The 14020-nt window shown below is 34.6% G+C and overlaps 1 protein-coding gene across 1 annotated transcript in view; it reads left to right on the forward strand.

The window, feature by feature from the left end:
* spri (Src homology 2 domain-containing protein sprint) overlaps positions 1-14020 on the forward strand; it is a 316675-nt gene that overhangs the window by 13797 nt on the left and 288858 nt on the right. The window contains exon 2 of the mRNA XM_073076518.1: positions 11913-11989. Within this exon, the coding sequence (XP_072932619.1) occupies positions 11921-11989 (69 nt within the window). The 5' untranslated portion in view covers positions 11913-11920. The remainder of the gene's footprint in view (positions 1-11912; positions 11990-14020) is intronic.

Here is a 14020-nt window from a genome sequence, read left to right on the forward strand (position 1 = left end):
GTTTATGTTTTTAGGTTTTTAAAGTCGCAAAGATGTAGACTTATTGTATTAAATTGAATGGACGAATCATTTGTTGTAAATAAATCACATAATATATACAATAGATCCAAATAAATCGGTGACTTGTTTGAAATAAAAATGATTTTACAATCATATCCTTTTAGTCAATTGAAATGTTATAATTTCAGCACCGAATATTGCATTTTTTAGAGGACGCAATTTTATTTTTGGGATATGTGTTGGGGGGGGGGTCAATAGAAGCTTAACCTCAAGTTTGTGGGGTCGCCATCTTGGAAAAAGGGGTGAAAACACTTTTTTCGCGATATCTCGGAAACTATGAGTCTTACAAAAAAATTGCAAAGTCATAATTTGTAGCAAATTGTTTTGCCTACAAATATGTATATATAACCAAAATATAACTAACTCTATAAGTTTTTTTATGAACTAAATATGTCCTCTAAAAATGCAAAGCTTATGTAACATTTCAATGGACTATTTACCGAAAATATTGCATCCTTTTAGTAAAGACAGTCATTTGAATTTGAAATAATAATAATATTTAATATTTTTTACTCTACAGCACTTTATATGGAAAGTGTATGGAAATTAAGGAATACTCGAAAGTATTTCAACAAGTGAAAAGTTCGCGTGAAAGTCTGGAAATAAAATTCAAATGTCTGTTAAACTTAGGCACTTGAATGTCAGACAAAATATATCAGAGTAGAGACAGAGCAGAGGAACTTATTCAAAAGTATTTTGTGGAAATACTTTATTAACAGTTTTTGTTTAACTTGTTATAAATTAGAAGTAGCAGACAAGCATGCAGTCCACCTGATGGTAAGTGGGTACTGCCGCCCATGGACATCTGTAATCAACTACAGATAGGAAAACAACTTCCAGAAAATATTTTAACCATTTAAACATTTAACATTCTGTTATTTCAGTTGATAGTTGCAAAATGTCCATTTATTTAAGCTAGACTGTCGTAAATGAAGTCGTTTTGTAAATGAAGTACAATGACATTATCGCTGAATACTATCTTCCAGTTTTAATTTGAATATTACTTAAAAATACAAATTATAACTCCTCATTCCGTTACGAAATCCCGAGGCACTAAATTCGTGGAATAAAAACGCAAAAATCCGGATATATTTTTTCCCATCAAGTTATTTTGCTCTCATTTTCAACTTGCTCTATGAAACATCGTAATAACTCGTGCATTTCGCAATGAGTACTAAAGTTCGCTCCGTAGTTTTTAGGTCATGACGAGAGGTTTCAGCCGCTCTCATTACGAACTATTTTCATAAAAAAAGTTCATGAATACGACGTTTCTTAACAAAGGGAGCCCGGGAATTAATTTCTGTATTAATTTTTACTCTGCTCCACTTTCTTATTTATGTTAACCCGAACGTGAAGGCTTTACGTGGGTGCAGTTATTACAGACGGCACCTTAATTCATCTGCCCATTTATTATAATTACTATTTTGATTACTAAATCAGTTTATAAAGCAAAACTCACATTTTAATAGGTACGACATAACATATAGTGATACCAATTTTTTTTGATATTATTGTATTGAGTTACTATAACATAGCAAAATATTATTGTACTCATATTTTGCTGTATTGTAATACTTATTTATATTATCATTAACATTTTTTTTATCGAATGAGACATAAATAGCTATTAGAAAATAAAATCATTTTAACACTAGTAATAATCATTTCGCATTATTTCATACCGACTTAAAAATAGTTTATATCATATTTTATTGGATTTAAAAACAATAAAAGTATGAACGGTATGAAGTGTATATTTGTATCACCATTTCATGTATTTGCGTTGGATAAACACAGGTGGTGTAATTAGCAACCCGCCGATTGGGATCATGTGCCCACAATTTTGGAATCGGCACGTTCCATGCACGCTGTCTAATAAACCCGCTTTTCATTTTGGGACGCCATTGCAATTCCATAATCCGGCTTTGTTTAGTTTTAACAAGGGCTCCGACTCTATTGGGGGATATAAGCTCGCCAGGTGAAATGGAATGGTACGAAAAATATTAGGTATCTTCATGCCAAATATCGTTGAATCTTAAACCCTATCGTCCCGTTTTTTTGACTTTTTATTTATATTGAATACGATACTTCGTCTTACATTAACAGTGACAGTTGTCCTTTTAGGTATAGAAAATCTTTTATTTTCGGATAACAATTACCTTATGAAGACAAAAAAAATGTTTACTTTTAATTCGGTGTGAATTTAAGTTACTTCAATTATATTTAACAAAAAATCGGATTTTTTTCGTAATTTTAGAGAGAATTTAGCGACTTCCAATCATTTTAATTTCTTATATTCTATTTTCCGAGTAAATATGTTTTAAATTAAATTCTTTAATTAACACAGGAATGTTGCTTACCTACTGTAGAGAAACCTGTTATGTCTTAAAATATTTCTGTAAGAAGCACCTTTCATATATGGTATAGAGACTTTTAGAGACAAGATCGACTGGAAATAATTATTTTGATGGCAAAAACAACTAGTCAAGCGTGTTTATGGTAATAGCTCTGCTCAGGACCACTTGCGTTTTCTTACGTACCTACCTAATAATGATAATTAATTGGTTAGTTTAATGTTTTGTTATCTATGCATATGTATATGAGGCCATTTCATTTTAAGAGAGAAAAAAATATTGACAATTATGATATGGAATCATTAAGATGTATCTCATTCTAAAATTATAGAGTTTTCATAAATTTAACCTAAGCCTAACCTAATTATGATTGTTTGGTGATTGTTGCAAAGTATTTTTTTTATTTTATATGTTTTAGTTAAGGATGAAATGAAAATTATTAAATTACTTAACATTACAATTGCAAATATGGAAAAACAAATGAAAACTTTCAAACGGAAAGCAAAATTGTGAACAGTAGCATTACCATGAGTTGGCATAGAAACGCCACTATAGAAATGGTAAATAGAAAACTATTGTCATTTTGCTAGTGAATAACATAACTACTATCGTTACGGTATTTCTTGACAACGTCTGTCAAATTAATGGCTCATGGGACCGAATTTGTATGGCAATAGATCATAATGACATTCGCTAGCGATTTGATTTCGATAGGTTTTTTACGTATCGAGTTACGTCACTACGGATTTTAGTTCTACGAGTAACCACCAGAGGCGCTGTACAATTTTTCATACATTTATTTTACGCAGTCGCTAGCGAGTAATACTTTTGTAAACTCATGGTAGTCCTACTGTGTTTGACAATTCGAATCGTAACAAATCATCTAAGCAAACGCTAGGATACAGATCTCCACGCCGCATAATCCTCTAATACATTACGAAGCCATCCTCCCCAGTCATAAACACTCATCGCGAAGCTTTCATCCCTCATGCAAATTGGCAACGTTTACAGCAGGGATGGCGATTCTTACCAAAAAAGATCGATTCTTGACTCGATTTGAATCGAAGTGTGATAAATAGATTCAAACACATAAATCGAATCATAAAGAATAAATTCTCCAAAAATCGATCTAAATAAAAAATCTATCAAAATTTTGGGGCTAAGCAAACGAAAAAATAGGACAAAACAATCACTGAAAAACTATCCGTACTGACGGATAGGACGGATAAATTGTCTATAACACATTAGTTAATGTTCAGTCAACTTAGCAAAAATTTAATTTTGATTTTTTCAAAGTTGACTGAACATTAACTAATGACTATCCATTACTGGATCGATAAAAATAATCGATTGTTTTTGGTCAAAATCGATTCTTCGATTATTCGATCTCAGATCACCATCCCTATTTACCAGGACTACATAACTCACGCACGGCCGACGACGACACAGCACCACCCTTTTTGTAAAATGACACTTATTTTTGGCAACCAGGAAATTGCGTACGACTCTAACTAGAATGCTTAAGCGGTGATGGCGTAAATGGCAATTTGTTAGGGACGCGATTTGGGGAATCGCTTGCAGCCTCGTAATACAAATGTTGGATTTAAATCAATGTAGATTAAAAATTGCTTGCTATTTTGTCTTTTATTTTTAGTAACCATAAGTTACGAGTAATAATCTGTATTGACCATCAAAAATATAATTATAATCCATGAAGAATTAGTACCTTTGCGGGATGAAACCCTATATAAAGAAATTCCCATAAATATTAAAATTTTCAAGATTGTAAAACTCACTGATAGATGTAAAATGACTAACTTCTTGGTATTTTGGTTTTGAATCCCTTTTAAAAAAGACAAATGAATAGTTACGTGAGAAAATACAGTGTCAGGAGAGATCATCAAGATATTTTTTTACTTAGCAAGAAAAATAAGTGGTCTATGATTCACTTCGCTTATTCAATCCAACACATGGGTACGTAGATGTTTAACATAATTACCATAATTAATTTTATATCCTGCATATAAATTAGCCTTAACATACAATGCCATATCGGGTACATTTTATGGAAGGTGAAATAGTAAGATTGATTTAGAACCTCAATGTAGGTTCTAAATTAGCTTACCTATATTTTGATACAGCTGCAACTTACTTACTTCCGTACATATTAATTATGAAACTTTTATTACCCGCTTTCACCCACCCGAGTTCTTGTCTATCGTGCAAAACTTTTTACAATCTGTCAAGTTCAAGTTGAAGGTGGTAGAACCCTTTGTGGTTCGACTCCGGCGGCACCACCGCCACACCAATTTCTACCTCATAACAGCAGTGTTAGGCGCTGCTGTGTTCCGGTTTGAAGGGTGTGGTAAGGGAGACAGACTTTTCCGAGGCGTTCCAGCTTAGTCCTCAGGGGTAGCGGTGCATCTGTGGCCGACCTCAGGTAGGAATATCTAATCCTATCTGGGGTTGATTACAGATGTCCATGGGCGGCAGTAGCCACTTACCATCAGGGTGGACTGCATGCTCGTCTGCTACTCTTATATTATAAAAATAGAAGAATAGAAGTCCAGTCGTACAACATATTTTCGTTGATTGAATTCTTACCATTTAGCTACATAAGACTAAATGTAATAACTCCAAACACGCATGAATCTGTTTCTTTTAAATAGGCCCGTATATTTACCGCGAGTTCATCTTATATAAACTCCTTTGCAAAAAAAACGGGCACCTTACACACACACTTTACCTTAGCTTTTCTATGGGTAAATATTATTATATTTTTAGTATGTCATTAGCTTGGATGACTAGAAATTTCTTATTATCAATGAGAATCTAGTTTTTTAACACTTTTATCCTGGTATCGGTGTTTTAGTCAATGTAAACAGAGAGCCGTGTTAAAATGGACATTTTTATGGGTATAATGAAATTAAGACTACGAGTATTTTTATGGTATTTTAATAAAAGAGACATTAAAAAATAAAAATTAATAACGAGTATGACCTCCTCTTGCAGCGATTACGGCATGTAATCGTCTTGGCATGCTTCCCACCAGGCTTTTGATGGTGTCCTGTGGAATGTGTTCCCACTCAGTCGAGATTACACGTTTAAGCTCTCTGATGTTTTGTGGAGGTGGTTGGACAGATCGTACTCGCCTTTTTAGGAGGTCCCAAACATGCTCAATGGGGTTAAGGTCGGGGCTCCGCGCTGGCCAATCCAAACGACGAATACCGACCTCTTGCATATAAGCATCTACGTCGCCAGAACGGTGGGCCCGAGCATTATCGTCCATGTAAATGGCATCTTCACCAATTACAGTCAGTGCGGGTTGTGCATTTTGAGAAAGGATTTCTGTTATGTACCTATGCGCATTTAGTGAGCCATTTTCTATGAATACTATCTCGGTACGATAGTTGGAAGTTACGCCCGCCCAAAACATAACGGACCCTCCACCATAAGGGGTGATTTCTTCAAAACACACATCGGCATAGCGTTCCCCTGGTCTTCGTAACACTCGCCGACGTCGGTCCTCACCATGCAGACAAATTCGAGCCTCATCGGAGAAGAGTACGCTACTCCAGTTACCTGGTGTCCAAGATAGGCAATTTCTAGCGAACCTCAACCGCGCAATCCGGTGCTCACGGAGTAACTTGGGGGCCCGCGCTGGTCGTCGACTACGTATATCAGCAGCTAAAAGTCTTCTCCTCACAGTCCATAGGCTAACTTGTGCTCCTCGTACCTCTTCAAGGTTTCTTTTGAGGTCTATGTAACTGCATTTGCGGTTCCTCAGCGCCTGAGTCACTAAAAAGCGATCGTCTCGCGGCTGTGTGCAACGTTTTCTCCCAGAACCTTGCCTTCTCTGAACGGAACCTGTCTCTTGGTATCGAGTCCAGGTTCTTTGTACGGTTGAACGACTCACGTTTAACCGCTGTGAGACGTAACATTGGCTACACCCCTCTTCCAGCAGCGCTATAATTTTACTAGCTCTCATTGCTTTTTCTGCCATTACGATAGACACAAAGATATCTGTTTTAAGTCACAATAAGGCAGAATTATGCGATAAACATAAATTGTTGTACTAAAAATAACGAAAAGTTACTTTTAGTTGCTTGATAACCTTTTAACCGCAAACCCGCGAAAAGTGTCACAAAATGAAAAAGGGATTAATAATTTAAAAAACAAAAGTTTTGAATTTGGAATGAACTTTTTTTCATACCCAGACTCTTTATTAAGTGCCAGTAACATAGTTTGGCTATTAAAACCTCTGAAGAACTAAATTATTACCAATAATGTTAAAAAATCAAACCCGCCCGTTTTTTTTGCAAAGGAGTGTATATAAAAGCGAAAAGATACTCACGTTCAAAACGTATTAATCAAGGTTTTGACTAAACTACTGAAGGTACAATACTGAAATTTAAAATATAGCTTCATTTTATAATGTAGATGCGCACTAAGAACGGATTTTTTGATATTCCGACGTTAAGGGGGTTAAATGGGGGTTGAAAGTTAGTATGAAAGTCCGTCAGTTTTAAAGCAAACTGGATGAAAATTGGTATTTAGCTTTCTGATTTAAAGTAATAAAAATCTAATCTAAGGGTTTTTCCAATATCAACCCTAAAAGTGGTTAAATAGGGGTTGACAGGTTATTTTATATTTTGCCATTTTGGAAGCCAGCACCATGAAAGTTAGCCATCGATTTACTGGTTAAATATAATAGAACTTTAGTTCTACCGTTTTTGGAAAATCAACCCCTATGTGGGGTAAATAAGGGTTGTAAGTTTGTATGAAAGTCCCCCAGTTTTGATGTAAACTCTATGAAAATCGGTATTTGGGCTTTTGATAGAAAATAATTAAATACCTATTTCACCATTTTTGGAAAATCAACCCTTAAGTTGGTAAAATAAGGGTTGATAGCTTATTTTAAAATTTGCCAATTTGGTAGCCAGCACTACGAAAATTAGTCATTGTCTTACTGATTAGATATAGTGGAACTTTAATTCTACCGTTTTTGGAAAATCAACCCTTATATGGGTTAAATAAGGGTTGTAAGTTTGTATGAAAGTCCCCCAGCTTTGATGTAAACTGTATGAAAATCGGTATTTGCGTTTTCGATAGAAAATAATTAAACACCTATTTCACCATTTTTGGAAAATCAACCCTTAAGTTGCTAAAATAAGGGTTGACAGCTTATTATTAAATTTGCCAATTTGAAAGCACTATGAAAGTTAGCCATTGCCTCACTGGTTAGATATAGTGGAACTTTAATTCTACCGTTTTTGGAAAATCAACCCTTATTTGGGTTAAATAAGGGTTGTAAGTTAGTATGAAAGTCCCTCAGTTTTAATGTAAACTGTACGGAAATCGGTATTTGGGTTTTCGATAGATAATAATTAATCACCTATTTCATTGTTTTTGGAAAATCAACCCTTGAGGTCGTTAAATGGGGGTTGGAATTTTATCTCAAACTCCGTTAATGCGGAAGGAAGGACTATAAAAATTTGCATTTGGTTTTCCTGTTGGAAATAAAAGAACTTTTTTAACACCATTTATGGAAAATCTACCCTTAAGAGGGTAGATTTTCAATTATTAGGATGCATAACGGTCGCCGCTATAACAACAAATACTAAAAATAAAAAAAGTTGAAACAAAAAGTGGTCCCCATACAACAAACTGCTATTCGATATTTTTCCAACTTACTTTTGAACCGTTAGAGGTAGACAGTTCAAATTTTCACAATGTGTGTACTTTAATGGCTGCTATAATATTAAATACTAGAAATTAAAAAAAAAATTTGGTTGTACGGAACCCTCTAGGTGCGGGTTTGACTTGCACATGGCCAATTATTAGTAACGCGCAGACCCGCGGCCCACAAGGGAAAGTCACGGGCCACACACTACCACCACCACCACGTGGGTGTCGAGTTGCCGACCGCTGGTGTTGAATATTAGCTTTCAGAAATTTGCTGATTTTTTTTTTTATATAATGTAAGAGTAGCGGACGAGCATGCAGTCCACCTGCAGGTAAGTGGCTACTGCCGCCCATGGACATCTGTAATCAACCCCAGATAGGATTAGATATTCCTACCTGAGGTCGGCCACAGATGCGCCGCTACCCCTGAGGACCAAAGCTGGAACGCCTCGGAAAAGTCTGTCTCCCTTAGCACACCCTTCAAACCGGAACACAGCAGCGCCTAACACTGCTGTTATTAGGTAGAAATAGGTGTGGCGGTGGTGCCGCCGGAGTCGAACCATTAAGGGTTCTACCACCCTCAATTGCTGATTGATCCATATGTACATAGGAATGTTTTTGAAATTCTACTAAGGAGGTAAAAGAAGTGTTATATGTATGTATACGGAAATCTTTTAGGGTCGAAGTTTTGAAACGTGAAATTTCATATAACGTCTATTCAGACAAATACACGACAACGTGGACGGGTCAAATTTCATATATGATATATGATAATGTGTAAGTTTATTCAAATTGGCCTACATTTTAGTATACTGATTAGGTACATTGCAACTACTTTGGACACACTGCGTGCCAACATTTTGTCCTGCCGTGGGGTATGGTTGTGGTTATGCGTGGATTAGTGATGGTGATGTGGTAGACACATAGACCTTGGATTAAAATTTTGGGCTAGAACAAGGCTACAGTATCCCCTGCGTGTCGTTCGAGACTAAAGGGCGACTTCTGGAGTTGCAGGCGGCAAGAATGGGAGCTCTAACCGCCCACCCAGAGACCCTGGAAAGAATCACAGTAAGGCCCCATATAATAAGAACGGTTCCTATGGAATAGTGTAAATAATAATTATTGTACCCTATATGAAACTTATATTTTAAAGAAAGTTTCATTACAGTCCACTTATTAGAGTTTCAGTGTATGTTTCTGAAGAAAGCTTTACCAATTTAGGTTCACAGTGACGAAAAAAAAAGCTTTTATTAATTAAATATTAATGCTACTTTATCGTTAAAATTGTTAAAGGTACAAATTTACGATAACAGTTATTTGTATGTCATATCATATGTTTTTACGCGGGCGAAGCCGCGGGTTCTGCTAGTAAGTTATAAGTTTCTTCCACTAGTGGGGCATCCCCCGTCTAGCTGTGGGCACTTACATAAGGCTTTAGTTTGTTTTTAAAATTAATAGTAACTTTGTGATGTATTATAGCGTATATGCAAATCTATTTTTATCTATCCTAAGCTCGGCCATGCGAACAGAAGGCGTGCAGTGACATAATCTCTCGTGAATACTAACGGACACGCACGCGCCGGGGATCTTCATATTTATTGTACCGCCATTTTTTATGCTTTGTAACCTTGCAACGGATGTTAGACCATTCACGACGTAAATACTAGTTGATAACGCAATATCTTTACTTTCAATTACTTATTTAAAATACACAGTTTATTTTGTTAATTGTTAAAGCACAGGTATTGTCACACTAGTACTAAATTTAGGCACATTGAGTGTGGTTATGTTCTTGATTGAAGTACTTTTTAGAACTAAAAAGTTTAATCATAATATAAAAATATTATGTATCTATACTTATCCTTTCTTGTAGCAGTGTTGGACGTCCTTTGGTTTGAAGGGGGTGATTAATTTGGTGAAACAGAGACATGAGTCCTAGTCCTCATGGATAGCAACGTATCGGACGGACGGACTTTAGTTAGAACTCTCGCCCTAATCTTATTTGGAGTAGCTAAATTACCAGATATATTTTAGTAGTATTGATTATTCGTCAGATAAACTGCATTCTCGTTTGATATTTCAATTCCATAGAAATAGAGAAAATATCGTCATCTCTTTCAACTTTATCGTGTGGCTTATAAAACCCATTGTTACTTAATACAATAAGTGTATTGTTAAAATTAAAAATATAAAATTGTATCTCCTATAATTGAGTGTTGAGTTGTTAACCCTATGTCTAATTATAGCGGTATTCAGTATTTACGGTATGTGCCACACTCCAACTGTACGCATTCAATACTTCCTCTCCGTCTTCGATTACATTCCGGATGAGGCGAGAATTAAATTTGTCGACGCCGGCGTGTCCACTGTTTACTGTGATTACAGATATAGATGCCTTAGTGCCTAGAAGAGATAGCGTTATTGATGGAGTTCTTGGATAAGTTAAACAGACTTTCAGGATTAATCGGGATATATTTCATAGAATCAGTACAATCAATGACATTTTATGCTATGAATACAATACATAAAACATACGTACTACGTATACTAGACTCAAAACTCAAAGATGTTTAAATTACATACTTACTTTTGAGAAAAGCATAGTTTGTATCGGCCACTTCCAGTTGTAAATACATTCGCGTATGTCTACTATAATCTATAGAGCGTATGTTTGAGGTGTAACCGTGTAGAGAACATTTCTCGATATTAGAAAGGTACTAAGAATAGAAGCATAACAAAACGCATAAACGGAATACATTCAACATTTATTGACGTTTTGTTCTTTTACGTATCGTTGATATTGTTAGCGGGTACACGGGAAATGCAACCAAAATACTTTTGGTTCTAAGTTTAAATGGTTTTCAGTACACATTGATATCTTTTTTATATATAGATTTCGTTAGAATGCGTTAGATATGATATGCGTTCGATAGAATGCGTTATGTATTTCTTTCAATTTCTTTGTGGGCATCATAGATTAGTAAAGATTACTCACTCCTAACAAGAAAATGTACCCAGTTTTGAGAATTGAAATAGTTGCGTAAAAAAGTTTTGCCACGTCTCCGTGCTAAAATGTCCCTAAAATATTTGAAATAATTATTTATTTATTACGTAAATTACGTAATTATTACGTAAATTAGTTATTTATTCGTAAATTTTGTCTAAAAATGTTTTTATTTGTCAAGGATTCAAAAAAAGAACTTACTAAAATAAGCCGTTTATGGCTTCATTCAATTTCAAGGCGGCGAAGTATCTTTACTAATCTATGGTGGGCATTATGAACTTTTCATAAAATATACCACTATAAAATTAGACATCATACGCTGTATTGAGGAGTATAGGTAGTCATAATGGGTAGGACTAAGGCCAAAGACTTCAACAAATATGTATTAAGATCGGGTTAATCACACTTTGTAAACTAACGAAAACTTTAAAATACTTCAAAGGAGTGCAGGTTTTTACTGTCAATAAAATTGACAGTTACTTATTAATATGCATTTGAAATCAATTCCAAATTGTTATATGGATGTGTAACTGAGTGATCATTGTGGATTTATACATACACAATTTATATAGATATGCCACTGTGGAAAATCCTACTTTTATTATTTACAAAACAACTCAAGCGTACGTGTATTAGTACTCTAATAGTATAAGATCTCAACATATTTTCTAAATCAAAGATGCGATACGATATCTCCGTTTTTTCCGCGGATACGCTCCTTGATTCCGCAAAGCGTATCACATTTGAGTGGTTTGAGATCGGTTGCAGAAATAACCCTCTCGTAATAAGTCAATTTTCCTATGTTTCAGAGCGGAAAATGTCGAACATATGCCAACGGTACATCAGGCGGCACTGCGAGGAGAAGAACGGTGGCTCCTATATGAAGGTATGGGATGTTATAACCATATTTGTTTTATGATACAGTTGAGTATATATTTTTTATAAGTAGTATACGAGCATGCAAGCCACTTGATGGTAAATGATAAGTGACTTCTGCTACATTTGAAAACGAATAATCAGTTCCATGTAAGGGTTCTACCTGAGGGCGGCCACAAATGCGTCCCTTCCGTAAGTTGGACTAAGTTGGAACGCCTCGGATAAGCGTAATGTATCGAATAAGGCACAAATGAGCAATAATTAAAATAAGTAGGTATATATTCGACTATATTTTAATCCTGTTGGAATCATACATATAATACATTAATCAATGTCCTTTTGCATTTCAAAAGTCACATTATTTTTTATGAAGCGATAATAAAAAGGTTATTTATGACATAGTAACTAAAAAATGTAATTGTTTTAAAAATATGTTTGTATTATACTAACTTATGTTTCAACTAAGTAAAATGTAACGTAAATAAATTCAATACCTACGTCTATTTCACTACCTATTTCTTAGTTATGAATTTCTTACTTTAGTTATAACACTTGTTGTCTAGCTAGTAGCTATTCCGCATATAAATTATTTTGTGGTTGCGTGGCTACGTCCCATAAGGCGGAACTCTAGTGTCTGATTGCCCGCTCGTACAATTCTACGATAGAATGGAATTAGTTTGGTTTGCGAAACTTTTTTCATGGAATTAAAACAAATGAGCATGCAGTTCACCTGATGGTAAGTGCTCACTGCTATTCATGGACATCTATTATCATTTTATATGATTAAGAGTAGGTAATATGTAATAATAATTTAAGGCGTTAAGTTAAGAATGAAGATGTTGTTTTTATAATAGGTAATATTATATACATAGTAGGTATACGTCAAATTTTAATAACAGTTAAACGTGTTTTATGGCAACTGAGTAAATATTCCAATTTCCATACATTTATGAAGGAAGTACTTTGACCTCTCCCACACAAGTGGGAAGACATCGGTACTAAGCAGTGTGACATAAAAAGTTTTAATGAAAATGTATTGAATACGACGGAAGACTTAAGTAATGAAATAAGCAAATTAGGACTTGCACATTGCACATTTTTACCACATCACTTTTACGTACATGTTTGACATACATTTTAAATCAATGAATTACAACCATCCGGTACATCGATTATTGCATGGTAGCGTGATTATACCTAATAAGCCTCACTCAGGTATTTTATCGCTAACGTATGTCGAAACATCTTAAAGTAGCAGTAAAGAGTAGTAAACTAGTTACTAGTGTATTAACTTCATAAAATTTAAACGCTGATAGAAAACGTGTTGCTTAAACCAGTGGGTTAAGAAGCATGAAATAGTTTTTGGCCATGGTTTTTCTTGATCGGGTTCCATTTACTGACTTTCTTATATTTTAATTTCATCCACCCTAACAAACTTTTGCAGTTATAATAGTAAGACTAAGTAGAGATAACAAGACTGCATTAAAGAATTTTTATTTATAAAGTACGTGAGCACCAAGAATGGATTATTCGTAAATCATACTTTATCAATTCTACATAACTATTTTTAATCAAAATCATATTTATTTCATACATCCATTGTTTGAGTAAAAGGTCACCATCTTCGATTCTTGTGCAACAGAAATTAGAAATATGAACATTACCTTTTTGCAATTAACATGTTTTCAAATGTATACTGGCGTTTTGAATTTGTGTAAAAATACATTGTTTTTTAGTAATTTATTACGTGTGGTTACTCTGTCGCTCTCATAAACACACCTTAGTGTCAAACCATAAATGCGTTATAAAAAAATTATAATATAGACTTTTAAATCGAAGCTGTTATTTAATTACCCATAATAAAAGCCTGTTCTTTATGCACCCAGCAACTGTATAGAATATAAATTATTCGGTTGCGTGTCTCTACCCCATAAGCGACTCAAGTGTTTGATTGCCCATACAAAAAGCGACTAAATACTTAGTATGATATTACACACATATTTCTGCCTAATAAAAACAGTGTAAAAATATTTGTAGTGTG

Source organism: Epargyreus clarus, unplaced genomic scaffold (assembly GCF_041222505.1).
Source record: "Epargyreus clarus isolate Ecla_fem2 unplaced genomic scaffold, WU_Ecla_fem_2.2 ptg000001l, whole genome shotgun sequence".
Lineage (NCBI taxonomy): Eukaryota > Metazoa > Arthropoda > Insecta > Lepidoptera > Hesperiidae > Epargyreus > Epargyreus clarus.